General features: G+C 40.0%; 1 protein-coding gene across 1 annotated transcript in view; it reads left to right on the plus strand.

The window, feature by feature from the left end:
- The window catches only part of COL22A1 (collagen type XXII alpha 1 chain), a 221,166-nt gene that overhangs the window by 14,083 nt on the left and 185,496 nt on the right, over positions 1–21,587 (plus strand). The window contains exons 2-3 of the mRNA XM_027645748.1: positions 11,296–11,460; positions 15,561–16,127. Of these exons, the coding sequence (XP_027501549.1) occupies positions 11,364–11,460; positions 15,561–16,127 (664 nt within the window). The 5' untranslated portion in view covers positions 11,296–11,363. The remainder of the gene's footprint in view (positions 1–11,295; positions 11,461–15,560; positions 16,128–21,587) is intronic.

Consider the following 21,587-nt stretch of genomic DNA (forward strand, 5'->3'; position numbering starts at 1 on the left):
TGTACAAAAATACAGGGTTTTCCTTGGTTTGAGGATTCAGCATCACCTTGTATTTAGATTCTCCCATTTAAGCAGTCACTGGTAAGCAGAGGCTGTGTTTATCGTTTCTGGACAGAGCAGAAAGAGGCAAGATTACTGAAAAATTTTGTTTTGTTTTTTGCTTTATTGTGTAAGTGAAACATTGTTGATGTAGCTGAACTAATGTATTATTCAGTTTCTTATTTATTTGTCTCTTTGGGATTATTTCAGGCTAAGAAATAGCTAATTGCTTTGCGGGCTTTCATGTTTACCTAAGGAAAAATCAAATTCTTTCATGACCAACCACCATCCTAGTAATTTGTTCTGGGCCCTAGAAGTCAGGGAAAGGCTTCATATTAAAACATGACACTGCAAACAGAAGATGAATGCATTCATTCCAGAGATCAAGTACATCAGGTGATGGTAACTGAGTGCTCAAACAACTTTTTAGTTGTAGTGCAGGAATGTTCTGTCTCATAAATCAAGACTGATAGTTTCCTAGAGTAAGAAAAGTACTGCAACTTTGAACAAGATATAGATGAGATATTGGGATTGTTAAGAATAATTTTGGATTATTTTGGCCAGGAGGTCAGACTGCTTGTTGCCATCTCTTTCAGCTGTAATAATCTATAAATCAATGTCATTCTCTGAATACACTAACATGAATATATCAACCTTTCAAACATGAAATTAGGTCTTACATGTATCCATGGAAAACAAGTTATAACACCTGTTTAATCTCATAAAGATCAGGCTGTCAGTCTTGCTAACAGAGATAAATCAGTAAAACAAGCATAATCCCATAATATGTTGAGGTTGGTTTTTTTTTTTTTGTTTGTTTTGTTTTTTTTTTTTTTTTTTAATTTGGCAACAGATAGATTCCATCAGTTATTCTTTGGAGAACCACTGTGTTTGAAATATTTGCTTATCTGTATATGATCTCAATTCATGTGCATCTCTGCCCGCGTTGGTGTACTAGTACTTAGGCATTTTCCTTGGCACCAAAAGGAAAGGAAAGCAAAGCATCTCGCTGCTGAGTGGGGCAGGAGATCTAGCGCCAAGACAGATGTAGAAAGGCCAAGGTACTCAGTGCCTTTTTGTATCCTTTATTTTCCTGGTGAGGGCTGTCTTCAGGCCTCCAGGTTTCTGAGCCTGTCTGCACAATCAGTGAGAACAAAGTGTTACTCACTGGCACTTGGGACAGTTGAACATCAGGGCTGTCTTCATCCAATGTAGTTTATGGATACAGAAAACTCAGAGTGAGGTTTAAACCTTTAGGCAATCCAGGATTCCATGAATGCCCCACACTTTTGGTTGCCATATCCATTGTAATTCACCGAGAAACTGGACTCAACTCTGCACAGGATGTTCTTAAGCTCTCTTTGTGGAAGCTAGAGTAAAAGTTCAAAAAGACATTGCTTTTCCTATTTCCAGTTTGGTTCTTCTACCCAAAACTGCTTTTCTAAGACAGTTTCATCACTAAAAAAGGGGGATCTCTCTAGAAATCTAGATACACTTCTTCTATTCCTGTTTAGACTAAGACTTTGTACTCAAGTCTTTTCACCCTCTGCCTCTGAACTTGATAAAGTTTGCTGTAATTACCTCTACTATCTATTAGCTGTTGCTACTTTTGACTGACTTTCTCTATTAGCTGTTGCTGCTTTTGACTGACTTTCTTATGTCACCTTGACCAGTCAGACACCTGTTGAAATATTGGTATCTGTCGAAATATCAATAAATAAATCTTTGCTCTTTGTCCAAGCTCCTTTTATTGTGTCTGGGGAAAATAAGCACTTCTTGTGAGCTGTTCATTTGTTTTACTCTTCCTCATGAGAAAAAGATAAAATCAATCTGAGTATGGATTTTTTCTTTCTTTTTTTTTTTTTTCCCTCTATGAAGTGGAAAGGAGCTCAAGTATAAACCCACATACAATGTTTGTTAGACACCTACAACCTGAAGTTAAATGAAAGAGCTCTACTATGTCTTAAGACTAGTGTTAGACTATCTCAAATTAAACTTGAAAGTCCAGAATGGAACAGATGTGATTTGTTTTAAGTTCTAGACCTACTGTCTAAGGAGGTACTTCTTTTCTATTTCTACATTTTTTCCGTGTCCTTTCTCCTTCAACAAAGTTTCCAATTTTACTTCTATTATTATTTTCCTGGTAACTAGTCTATGTTCTTATCTATTTGAAAATATTCTCCCTTCAGCTATCAAATAAAATCTTTGATATCTACTATTACCTACCCAATAGCTATCTCTTCTTTTAAGGTACAAATTCATATGAAGAGATCAGGAAAGGGAATTAAGTAAATTTTTAAGTTTCAGTGTTTTTTTGAGACAGCTTGAGGCATTTCTTTCAGCAGTTAGTTATGAAAATTGGACATATGAAAAAACAAGAATGTTAAAAGGACCTGAGCGTGATGTTGTTCAATATTCCATTCACGTGATCCATGTACTCCTTTATTTTTTTCATGGCCCACTCCCTTTCTGCTTTCTCTTTTCCTGCTATTTCTGACACTCGTGGGAAGAAGTAAAAGGAAAGAAGCAAAATGGAGGGGGTGGAAAGGGATGAGAATTGAAATGGTTCAAAACCCTTCTAACCAACATCAGGATTACTGACCTGACACTGTCTCAGCCCCTGCCTAAAGCACAGAGAGGCAGACCCAGCTGTTGTGGAGGGGTAGCTGGCAGCGACATTTCTTATCAGCTCCTAAGTGACAGCCCCCTTGCCTCTGTCAGTTGTCTGGTGTGAGAGCTGTGGATGGGCTGTAGAGCACCAGTTTTTGTGTCTTATTTTTCTATGTGAGTGGCAGCGGTAAAGAGAGACATTTCTGTTAGAAAATGGGGTAGTTTACATGCTACATTTTTTCCTGTTTAATTTAAAGCTTTCAGACCCTTACCTGCTTTACTTCTCTTCAGTGTCTTCTTCATCATCTTGTGTTTTCATAAAATCATAAAGTGGTTTGAGTTGGAAGTGATTACTTAGTTCCAACCTCCCTATCATGGGCAGGGACACCTTCCACTAGATCAGGTTGCTCAAAACCTTGTCCAGCCTGGCCTTCAACACTTCAAAGGGTAGGACACCAGAGCTTTTCTGGGTAACCTGCTCCCATGCCTCACCATCCTCATAGTAAAGAATGTCCTTTTTCTTTCTTGTATTTTAAAAGAGAAATGGCCATTCTTGTTCTCAGTGGACAAGAGCATGGAGGTATTCAGCTTGGGTGGATTTCAGGCAGAGGGTACGAAGTGGAAGTGCTGGGTAAAGAGGGAAAGGTTCAGAAAAGGGCAAGGCTGAAGGTGTAACTCTGCTCTCTCTACCTCCACAAGTAACAACAGATACCCCTTATTTTCATGGCCTTTATTCAACTATCCTTCACTTTTACTGGTGTGTTGTCCACAGTAGAGTTCTGGGTTTCCTTACAAAGATCAAGACCATGGAAATTAGGCCAAGGAAAGCATTTGCAGTATTAAATCTCTTAAACAAATGCACTTGCTTTTGAACAAATTTCATGACATTAGATGCCCATCAACTTTTTGGAACATGTGGAGGAGAAATTCACCCACATGGTGCAAGTAGGAGGCATTGCTGTTCCTGCACTTGGGAAATTTTCTGTCATCTGGATGGTTCAGCAGAAGTGTTGGCAAGTGGTAGGTGAGTGTGTGGTACATTTTCAATTAGCATGGCGCTGGTAATAACGCTGAGAGTGACAGACAATTGGCATGAGCTCATTTTTGAGTAAGGAATCCAAAGCAATTCTTCCTTGCCCCAGTAAGAGTTCTGGGAAATGTGTTCACCAGGCTCCTCTTTGTTAGAAAGTATGTCACCTATTTTCCAAACAAATTTAGACTGTTACCCCATCCCAACTCCTCGCTCCATCTCTGCTAGCTAACTATATAAAGCCATGACATATGGGTCTTTTTACTGACATAATCCTCTACTGTACTGAAAAAGAAAATATTATATTTCATTCCAAGAGCTGGAAGAACTTCCATGAGGATATAAAAAGCAGGAAATTGGCCCTCTAAGAGTAGAGCACTCTCATATTGAATAGCCTCCAGGGGCTCAATGTTAAAAGCTTCTTCCTAATAGCTAATGTAGGTTGGAACTGCTCTGCCTCTGCTTGAGAGGAAATGGGATTTGTAGGACTTTACCCATACAGGTTATAGGGCTTAGGCCAAAGGACTGATGTTCTGTGACTATGTAATAAATCCACATGCTTCACGTATATGGCCCTAAGGACACTCTGAACATGTATTACTAAGGAAAAATCTCAGGATTTTCCATTCCACAGCAAACGGTTTCTATAATTTGAACTATTGGTTTCCTCTGTGGACGTCATTTCAGTCTTTGTCTTGCCTAAGTCACTCCTCATTAACCTGGACACCCTGCAGCCAGAAGTGGTAGTTAATTTAAATTAAGTATAAACTGGACTCCTCTTCCTATGAAGGTCTGTAAATAATGTTATCTGTTACCCCAAACAGCCAGCATGCCTTGTATTACCAGCAGGTGATGGGTTTTCCATTTCTAGGACACGTGCATGCTGCAAACCCTGCTTCAGTGACAACATGAGAGAGACTTCAGCATTGGGCTAAGTGTAAAAGAAGTAGAAAAAAAATATCACAAAGTTTTCTAACTTGGCTAGGTCCAATACAGTCATTATTTAGACGAGTGAGCTGTGCACTTGCTACTTGGTCATGTAGTTTGGGGTGTGTTTCCCCTTACTGCATTCAAAAATTATTATGTATCAAATAATATTATTGTTTTAATATCCACAAGATTCAAATATATTTGCACCCAAAAGGCTGAGCCATTGTTGAGGCATAATATGTTTTATAATGGAATGTAAAGGCATGTTTTGTAATATAATTGCAATCTGTATGACTTAAATTATATGCTTGAGAATTTTTGGAGGTAGAAGAAGATAGTCCAAATAAGATTATGACAAGTTAACTGACCTCTGTGTATCCTGTTCTATTCCTGACTCCCTGGTCTACGCTAAGCAGGTTCAGGCTAGTGCTTTGCAAAGAAAAATAAGTAAAAAATAAGGGAAAAAATTGATTCAAACAAGATGCAGCACTGAGAGGCTACTTTGTTATAAAAAATGCAGCTAAAAGTATTGAACTACGTCTTCAGTTTCAAGTTCAAGATATTCTTCCTGCTTTTATCACTGAGTAGATAAACATGGGGGGAGAAGCTGTCAGTACAAGCACTTCAAGTGCTGGTTCTTGGGCAAACCCTGGTTTCAGGTATTGTTTTTCCAAATCAGACATGCAAAGCTTCCTCTTATCAGCTCTTCTAATCTCTTAGACCTCACATATACTCTGAGACACTTCCTGTGAGTCTTTTATTAGATAACTATTTCGGTCAGATTAACCAAGTGCTTGAGGAATAGTGTTTTATACAGAAACAAAGTTTGAGATGTAGAACTTCTGTTGAAATTCAAACTCCTTATCAGCTGAAGTGAGAAGGGGTTACCACCTGGCTGGTCTATGAACATGTGCTCATGTGGTGCAGTTCTTACAGACTGATCAATGATACCAAAGCCAAAGAGAGATTCTATCATACAGATCATACAGATTTTTATTGCAGGTTAATTTTGAGGTTTCTTAGCTAACTGGTAGAAAGATTTCTAAGCTTGACGTGCTGCAAGAGTACAATTCAAATCTGGAGTGACTTCCTCTGGATAAAACACTGAAAAGTTCTACTTGGGGATATTGCATCAAGGTTTTAGTCTGCAGACGGTATGTGGCTGCAGCAGGCAAAAATACATTGCAAAGCCCTCTTCTAGCAGTGAGGGCATTTTAGAACTGTCATTTTGCAGACAACCAGTAAGAGCTTGCTTTAAAGTGCCTGTGGTAAATGCATCTATGAGGGGTCAGTTTGTGGAATGCATGATCCAAGTATAGGTTAAAGATTCAAGAGTGGCTGAATTCTAATTCTGACCGTCTCTTGGGATTCCTTGTGTATGCACATGCAGCACCACAGAGGTTAAAAGAACATTTCTCTGGCTGCAAAGTGGAACACACGCAAATTAGGAAATGGCTGTGTTGAGTTAATCCTTGGAGTATGCTTTATGACCCTGTAGGATGCTTGGTTATACTCGTTTTTATGTTATTTTTTCCTATTTGATTCGTGTTTTGTTCCCTCTCCTGGATAGACATCTGTCACTTCGAGAACAGCTATTTATTGTTTTTCCCCTCCTAATTTGTCAGTATGGACTTTATTTCTTGCACAATTAAACTTATTTCCAATTGCAGCAATATTAATCATTCATGAGCCCAGGTAGTTCCAGCACTGAGAATCTCAGAGCAGTAATAGAGTTCAGCTAAGGGAAACAAATTGATGGGTTTGAATGGTCTACTGATCTTTCCCACCACCCTATTTCATCTCTCATAAAGCTAACAGATTGCTCTGACTCACATTCATGTCAACCATCTCACTGCATCTGATCAGTTTTTTAGGGTTTGGGATGGAAATTACTCTTGAGATGTGATGTAGCCCAGAGAAGCTGTGGATGCACCATTCCTGGAAGTGTTCAAGCCAGGCTGGATGGGGCTCTGAGCAATCTGTCTAGTGGAAGGTGTCCCTGCCCATGACAGGGGTGTTGGAACAAGATGATTGCGAAGGTCTCTTCCAACCCAAAAAACTCTAAGATTCTATCTTTGCAAAAGAGAAGAATTGTTCCATCTTCTACATCAACACTTAGAGCAGATGTTGGAGAGTTGTTTACCAGCAGGGTACATCAATGTCTCCATCCAACATACTGTGGACCTGATGATAGTCTCCTCCTTGATTTCAGCAGACTTTGGATCGGTTTTAGTTGAACAAAGTACCTCAGGAACAACTCTGGTGTTAGCAGAAAATTTTCTGCTCTATTATTCACATGGATTTTTAAACAATGTCCACTGAAATCAGTGTCCCTCTTTTCATTAACTACAGTTGGCTTTGGGTCAGGCCTGGGAAGATGCACATCTTCCAGAAATGCCATTGGGTGATTTCTTTAAAAATCATCGAACAAAGATATGCGAGCGCATGGGATGATCAGCAGGGAAGAAAGTCCCATCTCTATTTTATACGGTTGGCTTCCTGCTCATATCAGCAATAATTTAGATAATTAAATTGCTTAGTTCAGTAGTTGGAAGAGCCACAATCAACAAGCTGACTCTACTAAGATGTCAGATGTATTAGTGTACTGGGTTTTATATTTGTTTTTCTTTTTTGTGTGTGTGTGAAAAGCTGTATAATTGGACACTGTCTTTTTCACCCCCAGCTAACCTCTTCTTCAGAGGAGCGTACCAAAGACATTTAAAATCACATTATGAATGCCAGCATAGTTACAACATTTATATCGCATATGGTGATGTTCAGTGGCAGCAGACGAATGGATGAAATCAAGCACAATAATAGAATCAGCCCCCCTTGAGTTTAACAGTAAGACGAACAGTTCAGTGGTATAATTTAGTAAAAAGCAAGTAAGAGCTCAGATATTTTAATGAGGGGACTAAAGTCCATAACTGGGCATGCTTTTAACATTCTACTTTGATTCACTGGTCTTTGTACTGTCACTGTAGGGTCTTTGAACTTTTGCTCACACGAGGTAGAAACAGTTTTATTAAATCATGCTCCTGAAATGCTCGTCTTACTATGACTCCAGTTTTATTTTGTTCTGTTTTATTAATATTTGTGGCTGAATCACTCCTCTGAAGGATAAAAGAGATCACACAAAGTGTTCTGGTTTTTTCCATCTTTAACTCATGTGGGTTTCGCTGTTGGTGGTATCTCTCAAACCAGGACAGAAGAGTCTGTGGAGAGTCTGAGATGGGGTATATCTAGTGTTCGTGCTTCAATTTTGTCTCCTAGAAGTGCTGTGGAGTTTTCTTCTCTGACGTATTCTTTGTGTCTGCCCTTCTTTTTCTTTTATTTTTTCATGATACCACTTCTAAACAAACAGTTTTACTTCTCCCATTCCACACAAGTTTTTCCTCCTTGTTCTCTGAGTCACAATGATGAGATGAGAAGATCCAGCTGTCCTTTGGCTCTTTTTTTTTAATGTTGCTTTTTTCACTACATTCCCCAAAGATTGTTTACTTATTATTCAAAACTAGAGACCTTACCATGCATTCTAACTGACCTAAAGGTCTATACTAACCCCCCGAAAAGCCATACTAAAGCTGAAAGTTATATAGAGCTTGTGTCTATCTTCTGCATATTGTTTGTTCAGCTGTGAGATGGTATGAATAGCTGAGTGCTGCACTTGTATTTTAAATGTAGAGAGCTCACTTTAACATTTACCAACATGCTTCTCATCCTGGATGCCATTCCCACATCACGTTTGCATGTAGCCAGAATTATTCACCTCTTTTTTTCCCATTAAACTATTAAAAATGGAGCCTCAGACACAGAGTCCACAGTTTGGTAATAAACTCAGACATGATGAGATTTGTCAGGTCTTTTTGCAATGTCACTTAAGACATCCTAATGTGTCTCAAGGGAATCACAAAATGATGTTTGTGAGATAAAAAGAAAATGGGATGTATTTTTAAATGATGAACATTGACTTATTCTTCTTTTAGGAAAATTATTCCCACATGATCCCACATGATCTAAAAATAATAGTAATAAAAAAATCCATGTTGGCCATTTGGAAATAGGGTCGACTAAATAGAAATTCTTGGACCACTCTGACGCCTACATTGTCCCACTTCTGAGTTCTTTTTGACCATTTTTCCTGGAAAGGAAAATAAATGGTGAACAGCTGCTATAATATCAAACTGGGCTCAGGGACATACTGAGATGGGAAAGAAACCAGTGTGGAAAACCCATCACCAAAAATATCTTATTTTCAGACTTTCTTCTAATGCCCCTGAAAGCTTCCTTGCCATGATATGAGTCCTGTTGATGTGAATGGGGCAATTTTCTCTCACTGGCCCACCTGTACATAAAGTTGTTGAAAGTTAAGAGACTTAATTCAATTCTCAATGCTATAAAATTGGATGAAATTATGTATTTTGGCCTGAATGCAAGAATAATATTGAACCATAAATGCACATTAAAGCCACCACAGGTTATGATTATAGGCTTTAAGCAGATGAAATGATTTGATTTGTGGCGCTTTTTTTGCCACTATTTTTAGAATAAATGGATGTTCTGAGACACCTTTCAGCATTCATAATAGAGCAATGAGCCCTTGAAGTGCTTTGGCAGGGGGTGGGGAGGACTGACGCCTTAGAGACACAGATCTCAGACCTGGTTATGTGGGCAGTCACACAGGTACCAAGCAAATATCCACCAAGTAGCATCCGCTGCTTCCAGAGCCAGCATCAGTCAATCCCAATGCCGCTCTGCTGACTGACACCAGCTGGTGCTCTGCTCCTTTTACCCTGGCCTCATGTGGGTTAGCAGCTGGCCAAGACTGTTTTTAAGAATGTATTTATAAAACTACAGAGCCGTGCAAGCCCAGACACAGAGAAAGGACGTTTTGAGCTCTTGGTGCTGGAAGTGCAGGACGTCACTCGGCAGATCTGGTTTCCCAGCTCTTGCTGCTGCCACTGACCTGCTGTCCCATCACCAGTGCCCGAAAACAATGCTTCCTAAAAAATCCAGGGAAACAAAAACTTTGGGTTGAAGGTTTCCATAGATATTTTAAGTAAAATAAGCCTGTCCTGATCCCTCTGCAGGCTGCTGCCTGATCGGTATTTCAATAATGCACTTATTTAGAAGGAAATTCTAACTACTGTAGGGCATAGTGGTATTTTCATGCCTTTTTTACCCTGCAGCCTTTTTCAGCTGGCTCAAACCTGAGCACCTTGCTGTCTGGTAGGGGCATCGTCTGGCTGAGGTGTAAACTACAGCACCTGCTTGTGTCCTTTGGATTTAGGGTTGGTACCTGAATAAATACAAGGGTTTTTTTTAATTCTTTCTTGAATTTGTGTTCCACTGCTGGCAGATACTTCCAAGTCTTATTTGCAGAGTGAAAGGTTTGTATGTATTGCTTTTCTCTTTGTCTGCATGTGATATGAACTTTTGAAAACAAAAGAGGCTATAGTTTTCTGTGGGAATAAGAATTTATAGCTACATCTCCACAGTTTCATAATATTTTTCCCTTTTTAATTTCCTAAACCAGCACAACGTGTACTTTATTCCTGAGTTATGTGGTAGAGATAGGCCCAACATTTGACTGATCAAGACTGGTTTCGAACAAATGCTGACATTACCATTCTTTTTGTCTATGATTCCCTATGGCTTTGAAAAGAAATATCCTAGAATGCACAATCGGCCCTGCAGCAATGATCTACATCACACAGTGTCCTCTTCATGACTTCTCCTCAGCTATCAACAGTGAGAAGCAGATGTATAAGTTAAAAGACAGAGAAGGTAGAACTTCCCCCGGAAAATGGACAAAGAAATCATTAAAATCATTAAAGAGAAAAAGAAGGAGTAGAAGCTGATTTCTCCCCTCTGTATGTGCAAACAGTAGATCGAACTGCAATGACTTCATGATATAACAAAAAAAACCCAAAACAAACAAACAAGAGCAATAAGTTAATAATAGATTTATTTTTTCTTTTTATATAAAGGAGTTGATTTACTGTTATAAAACACAGCTAAACTTTTGACAGCCCAGCCACTTTACCTGGCTTGTTATAACATCATCTGACTTCAGCAGCTTCAAAGTATATTCAAACCTTATGTTGAAGATCACCCACCTGTGTTTTTGCACTTCTTTAAGTTAAGTAGTTGAAAGACATGCTTTGAAGCTACTGAGTTTACTCCTATAGAGAAGGACCGATGGTAACAAATAGATATATGAAAACAGCAGCATATTTTTAGCGTTCGTCATTTCTGAGACTCCAGAACCAAAAGCAGCACTGGGTGAAGTGGCAGTGGGTTGTGTGTGTGATTTGTAGTGGTTTGTATCTGGGCTATGCGTTGTGTATCTCCTAATGATGAATGTGTGGGAGGGCCAGGTCAGGAATGGTTTCCACTCCAGTGCGCTGATTGTGTAGTTGGCAGTGGGCTCAATTAAAGTATAATAATCTGGTAATCTCTCTCCTGTTTCCATTCAGCTGCTTCACAGTGAATAGAGCCAGTGAACAAGTATAGCTTTGGAAAAGTAGGTGAACTCCTGTCTCTTTGTCTGAGCAGTTTGTGTCTAGTCAAGTAAAATGACAGGCAGAAGAGACGACTCTCCAAAACGTTGCTCCCATGACTTGCATCATTACTGTCATTTGTGTTTCTGTGAGATAACACTTGGTCTTTATTTTCCTTTCTAGGCTACGGATTGGATTTCTAGCAAGCTTCCCACCACGGAGAACAGACAAGCTGATGTGAGAAGGGGGATATGGATATGTCCATGATGGGAAGATGCCGTGTGTCCCATCTCTTGGTTCTTCTCATATTCATGTTCAGCAAGGAGATAATCAAAGCACAAAGAGCAGGTATGCACCATTCAGGTTACTGCCTCATGCTCAGGAGCTTCTGGGGCTTTACCATGGCTAAGAAGTTATCATTGCTAGGAGGAAAACTGTTAAACCCCCCAAGACGTTTACTGCTGAAAATACATAAAAAAGATCTTAAGGATGAAGATAGCTCAGGGACCAAGATTATGGTTTAGCTGGGGTCTCTTGTTCTGTTGCAGGCTTAGAAAGTTTAGCTCAGCTGCTCACAGCAAGAGGAGTAGTTTACCACAGTTTACTCTGGATATGCTCTATCTGCTCCACACTGGCATGGTGTTTGCTTCTTCCATCACCTTCTGTGAGTGTCATAGGAGACCTGGTGATTCTTCTGTCTGGCTCTGACTTTCCTTGTGAGGTAAATAGGGCCAAGGCACTGTTCATACCCTTTCTTGGTTCAAGGTATTTAAAAGACATGTTGATGTGGTGCTTAAACAGCATGGTTTAGTGGTGGACTTAGCAGTGCTGGGTTAATGGTTGAATTTGATGATCTTAAAGGTCTTTTCCAACCTGAAAGGTTCTATGATTCTAGGTTTCTATACTGTTTAGTTGCCAGTGTGGCCCCCTGGCATGGTTTTTGGTCTGGGCTGATGAACACTCTGCCCTGAATTCCACTGAATGCATTAGAGGATGGTGCAGCTTAGGGACTGCTGCTACAGGTACTCAGAACAAGGACACGTTGGGTTTTGTGCAGGAGTAAGAAGAGTTATTTGGCACCAATGATGCCACACCTGAAATGGAAAATGGTTGTAGACCCACACAATTTTTGGTATAAAAACCCAAAGGCATTTTGAGATGGAGGTTTTCTGTCTCTTTTCTAGGAAAGCTGCTGTAGGTTTGGGTTATTTATAAGAAAGAAAAGGCTTTTTTAGACCTTCTCTCACTTTTACAGTTTAGCTGTTTTACAGTTTTCTTATGTGACCTATGGAAGGCTTTTTGGATGAAATTTAACAAGAATAAATACTTACTAACCAAACAAAGTGAAATCTCACCTTTTTTCTCTGCTTCTGGATCAGTCATAGGTAGAATATAGTGGTGCTATTTATTTGTTCATTCTATGCTTACTTTAAATAATTTTGGCCTTATGGTTTGTTTTTGAGCTATTTTTAAGGGGAATATTGCAAAACAGTTGCTTCACTGTCAGAGTGGATCAATACAACTCCTTGAATTATGCTTTCAGAGAGTATTTCTGCAATTACAAAACAGAAAATTTGCTTTGCTATGAATTATCTCCCATATTCCCTTAACACAAACTTGTTTCTGCCAGTAAAAAATACTGTTATAATGTTCTTGGAAAACAATAAATTTTGTCCAGCAGTGGCCCTTACAGTGCTAAAAATGCAGATTAATATTTACCAAAAGGTTTTCTGCAGCATTTCATCTCCCTCCCATCAGGTCTGTAAGCAAAGAATCACTAACTCCAAGAAAATGATCCTGAAAGACCACATTTTTCTTCCTTGTGATATTGCCTTGAATACATATCACTTTTGAAACCTTAACTCCATCTTTTTTTAAGGCTTGTTGCCCTTGAACATAGGATTCATTCTGTCTGTTCTGGTTTCTTTTTAAATTGCAGTCATCTCACCTGCTGAGAGTGGTTAAAATAAGCAACAGGACTGGTCTGTACCTTGTGGGTTTTGTTCTCTACTTAGTCTCACCTAATTAAGATTCTTTCAGACATAATAGATAATTATAATAATGACTTTGGAGAGGGGAGGTGGACAAGTGTAGATTCCTTGCTTACCTTTTCCTGTTATACATTCTATCCTTTATATTCTCAAAACATCAAGTGGAACCACACTTGACATTCTGGCTCATATACACAGATGTGATGTAACTTACATCCCATACTATAAAAGGATATATACCATCATCTCTACTCTCAGATTACCTTTGGAGAGTTTTCCCAGACACTTTTCTTGCTCTGTGGTTAGAGGCAAGCATTCCCTCACTCCCAAAATGCCATCACAGGACACGATCCCTCATGCTGGTTTGGGCTGGGATAGAGTTCATTTTCTTCACCATAGCTGGTATGGGGCTGTGCTTTGGATTTGTGCTGGAAACAGTGTTGGTAACAAGGGACTGTTTTTGTTACTGCTGAGCAGGGCTTACACAGGGTCAAGGCTTTTTCTACTCCTCACCGTACCAGTGAGGAGACTGGCACAAAGAAATTGGGAGGGGACACAGTCAGGAAAGCTGCCCCCAGCTGACCAGAGGTGTATTCCAGACCATATGGTATCATTCTCAGAAATAAAACTGGGGGGTCGTTTGGCTGGAGGTCGCTGCTCGGGGTCTGTCTGGGCATCAGTTGGTCAATGATGAGCGTTTTCATTTGTGCCATTTGTCTTTCTTGGGTTTTATTTCTCTCTCTTTGTTATTTTATTACAACTTCCTTTTCTTCCTATTCTTATTTTATTGCATTCTATTTCAATTATTAAACTTTATTGTCTCAACAATTGAGTTTTCCCACCTTTACCCTTCCAGTTCTCTTCCCCCAGTCCTGCTGGGGGGAAGTGAGTGAGTGACTGTGTGGTGCTTAGTTTCCAGCTGGGGTTAAACCATGACAGTAGATTATTTCCAAAGAGATCCCACGTGAATGGGTTGATCCCAATGTGGTCTCAATCCTATGTGCCTAGGTTGTTCCCACAGCCACTGCAGCACCTGGGAAGTACTCTGCTCAGAAGCCAACACAGCAGCAGATGATGCTCATTTTTCATCAGCATCTGCCACACACCAGGTGTAAATTCAATCACTCTCACAGCCATCATGTAATACCATGAGCACTGACCTCCTTGGGATGCTTTTACTCAGAAGGCAAATCCTCTTCATGTGACTGAGTTTCCACTCTCTCCTTTCCAGTGCAGTGGGTAGTTCTGGCATTCTTCCATTCAGGGTAGAGTCACAGCCCCAGGATGAGCAAAAGCACCAGAGTTAATTTTGGTCAAAATTTTGGTGTGGGGGAATGCTTACTGACTTTCCTGTAGGTTCAAATGTTGGAATTCAGTAAGAAAATATGGCATTTTACCATTAGTTTAAACAAGCAGTTGTACTTTGTGAGCTGATGTGAGCCAAGAACTACTGGAGAAATAATCGTTGGTGGTTGTGATCAAATTGACTTTGTAGAGCAGCTTGCAGTCTTAAATTCATAATTTATTAGGGATTATGGTTTATAACAATGAATTCAAGAAACATGTGTATATATATACACATTTTGTCCTGTTAGGGCATTATGTTGATAAATCTTGGGCACCTGTGGAATGTTTATAGATCTACTGACTCCTGACTTGCATATATTCAGAAACAGCTAAAAGCATCACCTGAGAGATCTAATTTTTTGGCAATTTCTGACAAATATATGACCAGTCTGGCTTGATAGGGCAAGCAAGCTACAATTAAAATACATTTGTGTTTTGGATTACACAAGCCTCACATTACAAATATCATGGTTGCAGGCAAAGGGGTGGTTGTGGGGATAAGTGGCATTTTCCTTTACAAGGTAGCTGCCCTTTGTTGTCAAGGAAGACATCCCAAAATTCAATGAGTCATCCTTTAGCAATAGTCAGTGGCAGAGATCCTCAAAACTGTAATAATCTTGTTATAGACTTGCTTCACCAACACATCATGCTGAGCAAAAGAACCACTTCTAGCTAAGCATAAATAAATCATAAAGTTAATGCAAGAGAGAGCATAAAAGCTTCACTACTCGCGGTCAGGATTGGCATAGGCAAGGTCAGGGTAGGTCTCTTGATCTGCTAAGGTCATTTCAAAGCATTGCCCTGGAGAAAGGTACTACAATGAAGTCAGAGAAAAATAGCTTCATATGCATGCAGATGGTGTAGGTGAAGGACTGAGCAGAGGCAGTTTAGCAGCACGGGAAGAGAAAGGGTTTGCATTTCAAAGCAAAGTGTGTGCTGATCTGCAGATCAGGAAGAAAGGCTGCAAATCTGCACTTCCTCCACAGGATAGGGAGATAGTTTGCTACCTCCTCCAAATTGCTCACTAGGGAGACATACCTAGGGAATATTTGGTATTTCTGGTACTCTGCTTTTATCTTCCCTTGACAATATTTTCTAACTCTCTTGCAGGTTGCAAGAGTGTTCACTATGACCTTGTCTTCCTCTTGGATGCCTCCTCCAGTGTCGGAAAAGAAGATTTTGAGAAAGTTCGTCAGTGGGTGTCTAATTTGGTGGAAACTTTTGAGATTGGCCCAGACAAAACCCGTGTGGGTGTGGTGCGATACAGTGATCATCCGACCACAGAGTTTGACCTGGGAAAGTACAGAACCCGTGAGGAAATCAAAGAGGCTGCACGAAAAATTCAGTATTATGGGGGTAACACGAACACTGGAGATGCTCTCAGGTACATCACCACCTACAGTTTTTCCAAAGAAGCTGGTGGGAGACTCAGTGACCGAACTGTTAAAAAAGTGGCCATCCTTTTGACTGATGGAAGGAGCCAGGATTTTGTCTTGGATCCAGCCACTGCAGCACATCAGGCTGGGATTAGGATCTTTGCTGTGGGTGTTGGAGAAGCCTTAAAAGAAGAACTTGATGAGATTGCTTCAGAGCCCAAGTCTGCTCATGTGTTTCATGTTTCTGATTACAATGCCATTGATAAAATTCGGGGGAAGCTGAGAAGACGTCTCTGTGAAAGTAAGTGGAGCTCTGCACAACTGGAATAGGTTCAGTTAGCATGTAGGTATGAAAAGCTGTGACTTTTTCTTTCATACCTGTAATTCTACACTGATAATTCTTTATTTTTGTGTCTTCCAATCAGTACGATTCTGTAAGAAATCACTGTTCAAGGCCAGGTTGGATGGAGCTCTGAGCAACCTGTTCTAGTGGTAGATGTACTTGCTCATGGCAAGGGGCTTGGAACTAGGTCATCTTTAAGGTCCTTCCAACCCAAACCATTCTATAATGTCATGATTTGATGATTTTATACGTCAGCTTTAGGGGATAACCACAGAGCAAAACATGAATTTCCTTTTGGTTCTGATATAGTTCAACTACTTTATAATATTTTGGACTACTGAATATGAAGGGTGACATTTTTTTTATACACAGGTTTTGGTTGATTTTGTATAGGAACTCTTTTTTTCCCCTTTACTTACTAGCATTTTACTGTGAAAAGAATGCTCTGGAATAATCCTTAAGGAAGCAAAGGGATGTTTGTGCTTTTCTGCCTTTCAGTATCCCAACTCTCCTGACTACTGGTGTTCACTAGTTCTCTGGCTGTCAACACCGTAAGCCTTGGTGATGTTTTGAATGACTTTTAATGGAGAATAATCTGTGGAATTTAGATGGAATAAATGACTCTGAATTTCCAGCTCCTTGCTGAAGAGGACAGGAATGGCATTGTGGCTGCTATTTCGGAGCCCTTTAATGGGAACAGTAATCACACAGTCCTTTCTCCTTCCACCACTGACAAATTACTCTCTTGTTCTCAGTGACTCCATGAAAACTACCTGGTTTTGCTGTTTTTGCAGTTTGTGTTGTGGTTACTGTGAGTTCTTTTGGTCAACAGCATGAGATTCCACTCTTGGTTTTCGGTCTGAACTTGGAAGACAACAGCTGACTGTGATGCTGTGACATACTGCAGTGTTAGGATAGCCAGGTCTGTGAGCTGGCAAGTTGTTACTGTTCATGACAAGTTGCCTCAAAAAAAACACACCTTGTAGCTGATGTTGTAAAGATCTTTCATTTATCTCTGTGACCTCCATTTTGAAAAAAAAAAAAAAAGTGTTAACACAGTGCTCTGGGCTTATGTGGGGTCCATAAAGTGTTTGTACCAAGCAGGTACAAACTATTTGACATTACCCAGCAATATCAAGATGTGTCTGCTTTTTCAGCCTGGACATAAATGGGTGTGGGTAGTGTAATGAATACAAATGGAAGTCATGGTGGATAATGCCTGTAAGCTCTGCAGACTGACTGAGCTCGGTCTTTTTTCCCTGAAAATCCTATTTAATCATACACACAACTGGGCTGTAATAGGGAAGGGTAAGCCCTTCTGGTAGGCACACTTGGCCAGCTCAAACAACTTCCTACTGCAACTGCTGAACTCCTAAAAATGTGATTTTCCTTTGGAATTCTACTACTTTTCTAAAGCAAGTGTTTTCTGTACTTTGTACCTGGGTCATTGTTTATTACCTTCTCAAAAAATCATTTATCTGTCTGTCAGAGTATAATGCCACCTGTTTGTGGCTTTCTGAGCCCATACTATATCCACATATGCGTGTAAACCCATTCTCATTAGATTGCAAAGGATCAATGAGAACATCCTTCATCCTCAGTGTGATGGTAGTCACTCTCTAAAGTGTTCTATCTTCACTAGGGATTCAGTGAGAAATGGAGGCTGTGGTGAGTTTATCACGTCTCTGTTGTTCCCTCCTCTTCAGGAGAAGGACTCCTTGCACTCTTTCTCTGCTTCAGTGTGGGCTTCTCTCTCCACAGGTCCACAGGTCCTACCAGGATGCTGACCCAGTGGGGGCTTCCCATAGGGTCACATCCTCTTTCAAACCACCTGCACCAGCACTGGGTCTTTCATGGGCTGCAGGTGAATCTCTGTACCCCTGTGGACCTTCATGGGCTGCAGGGGCACAGCTGCCTCGCCATGATCTCACAGGAATCTCTGCTCCGGTGCCTGGAGCACGTCCTCCCCCTCCTTCACTGACCTTGGTGTCTGCAGGGCTGTTTCTCTCACACATTCTCACTCCTCACCTCTGACTATGATTGCTCCTGAGCAGTAATTTTTCCCCTTAAATACGTCATCCCAGAGTCTTCCCTAAGTCTTTTTCTTCCTGCATTTAAAACAGGGAAGCTGCTTTTTGGCAGAATCAGTTTTAGCATACTTATTTAATTTAATCTTTTGCATAAGGAATGTTTTTAATAGGCATTATTTTTAGATCAGGTCTGAACAAACATGAAAATCTTGCTGTCATTGAAGCCAGCCACTGAAATAGAGGATGAGATAGTGAAACCATCATCAGCAGAAATATTAACATAGAGATCAGTTAATTTTTTTGGTATCTGAATGTGTGAGAGGTGAGAGTAACCTGATAGAGAACAGGACTGAGTGATTCTCTGTGCCTGTGGCACTTTTAAATTCCATGTTGACACAGTAGGAACAGGAAAGGAGTTCTCTGTAATGGCTGGGCCTTCTACGTATTTAGAAGGTAAAACTTTTAATAGCTGTTGTAGTTAACTTTCAGTGGTTTTAATGATAGCACTGCATAAAACAGGAACATACAAACCACTGGGGAGGTGGAAAACATGACAAGGGCACATACTAAGCTGCTGTTTGGTTTGTGCACATTCTGAAACAATGCATATGTTGCCATAGTCAAACTCAGGTTTTAATAGACATAATCCCTTGTGAGCTCTAGGGAGACACACGAATCAAAAGGCGGAAATGGCAGGAAGTTTTTTTGTTGTACTGACCAGTGATGAGTCTTCCAGTCCTTGTACTGCTGTGCTACCAAAATGTGAAGGGTTGTGAAGTGATGCAAATGCTGGATTTCACACCAGCAGCTGTTCAGAATTGCTTGTCTCAGGCCTCACTGGACATCTGTCCAAGACTCAGTCATTCCATCTTACTATATTTGACTGAATTTATTGCTAAGAACATGTCATTAAATGCATCAATAGCATTTTAGCTCTCATTTGATCTTGTGGAAGTAAGCATAGCAGAATTGAAAAATAACATGTCTGCTCAGTAGGACACTAAGGCAGTGGAGATATTTTTGTCAAACATCTCTATTACATTCTGGACTATATCTGGCAGGCAAAAATGGGTGATGCTTTCACAGGAAACCAGGAGAGATACATTCTACTGAAAATTCCAGAGATGCTACATGCTTCCTAAATACAGTTCCTGCTTATATGTTGTAGGGATAACAACAGGCAGCTATGGAATATTTAAAAATATACTTACATCTGCTACTGGTAAGTAAATACTAGGTTTATGCTTATCAAAGAGAGCAAATTGCTTTGATTTCAACTCATATTTAATTAAAGCTGGATTTGATAAATTGATGCAAGTACAAAGTTTTCAACCTCTGTTGAAACTGGCAGCACTGGTGTTTAATATTATCACCATTTAAGCCCCACCAGGGGAGATGTTGCAATGGTGACCAAAGCAACCCTACCTGCTCAGAGGTAATTGTTTCTCAAAAACACTGATTGCAGTGCTTTGGATGATTCAATACCTGAGTTTATTCTGTGATCATTAAGCCGAGCAGGTGATAAGATACAGGTTGCAAAGCTGAGAAAAAACATTCTCCAGAAATATTCTCACTCTTTACTGCCTCCATAAAGCAGATACCTGTTACTTGGCACCACTGGAGTACATGGCCTGTGTGTGCCATTATTAAGCCTCTGCTTGTCTGTAAAAATCAGATTTCACAACTTGAAAATAAATTTGGCTTTAGAAGTACAGTCTTGGCTAAGGTTTGTGTGTTTTTTTTTCTACAGCTAGTAACAGGAGAAACACAAGCAGATGTTTTCTAAGGAAGGACTATAGGAGTATTATGCTCAGCATTGGTCTATGTCCAGTAGCGACTCTCTACAACCAGTTTTTAGCTGCCAGTGAGCTTGATGAGTTTTTCTGCAAGTATGTAGAAGACCAAAGGACTGTCATCACATGAATCTCAAATGCTTTGCAAACAGAAGGAGATGAGGCTGAATTGTTTCAACAGTGAGTTGGTACCGATGGTTTGTCATTGACTTCAGTTGATATAGTGAGGCCTGTTATAAGACATCAAAAGCAGTCACATGTCCAGATGATTCACAAGATTTATTTTTCTATTTATACGTTTCTTTTTTGACTTTGGGTTATGAATGAAGTGCATAAAATATAAGACTTATGCTCCCACTGTTCTGTTACTGGTGAAAAAGTGCTTCCAACCTTCAAGGCAACACCTTGAACACCACTCAAAAGAATAGCCTGAAACCTTCAGAGGTGTCTCTTTTTTCCAAGGTCAGCTTTGCTCAGGTTCATGATATATTCACAGAAGAACAGCAAGTTGTTTCTTCTTGGCCTTTAGTGTTAAAAATGTCTCATGCACAGAGACCATGACACAGGGTAGACATCTGAATTGCCATGTCTTGACTGACAGCTTCTAAAAGACTAATCAATATAGTCACATCTCACATGAATACTGAAATATTGGAACACATCACCACCTAAGGGTATTTGACCAAATGTTGACCTCCATTTTGTACTTCCTGATGAGCTTTGGGATTTCACTGTAAAAGCATTCCTTTCTATATAGCTTTGCATTAGACATAAAGGAATGGGAAAGGAAGTGGAACTCAACAAGCTGTCAGGAGTGAGGATATTAAAGTATTTTCATGAACTCACCTGTGGTAGTAGTTTTAATTCTTTGAGTTTGTTGAGTTTGTGGATTTGGGAATTTGTAGAACTGGTTTTACTTTCATAGTTGGAGTATGACTTTATTTGGATTCTTCAAAAGTTCAGCTTAGCAGTAGTTCTAAGTCTTGCTCGGTCTTACTGCAAGAGCCCTTTATCATCCCTGTGATAGCTTGTACAGAGTTCCTACAAATGTGAACGTGACTTCTTGTCATTTGGCAGAATTTTGTACATGCTACAAGGGCACTTATACTCGGAAAAAATCTGTGGCACCCACCTCCCTGCTGAACACAGAGAAGCTTGAGGTGGCTTGGACTAATAACTGATGTCTGACAGACTGGTTAAAGTCTGATTAGCACAATAAGTCCCATGAAGATGATCTAACTCTTGTAATTCTAGCTCATTTTACATCACACCTGCCACAGACAGCATTCTCAGTGGAATATTCCTCACTGTATTGCTTAAGAATATGTCCAAGCTACACGCAGCATTTTGATTCTCACTTGAAAATCTAGTCACTTCCAGATGGTTTGGGAAGTCTGTTAAAGGCTCAGCAGACAACTCCTGCTTTTTTAAAAGCTGCAGCTGGGCAGTGACCCGGCTGATGTCACCTCTGATATGTCCTGCTGCTTCTTGATACTCTTCTCCCACAGCTGCTGCAGTGGCTTTCTTAAACTCTGTAACATCTCCAACTTCTAGCAATCACTCATGTTACAGATGACAGGATTGCTCATCCTTTC

Source organism: Corapipo altera, unplaced genomic scaffold (genome assembly GCF_003945725.1).
Source record: "Corapipo altera isolate COAL_440 unplaced genomic scaffold, ASM394572v1 51, whole genome shotgun sequence".
Classification (NCBI taxonomy): domain Eukaryota; kingdom Metazoa; phylum Chordata; class Aves; order Passeriformes; family Pipridae; genus Corapipo; species Corapipo altera.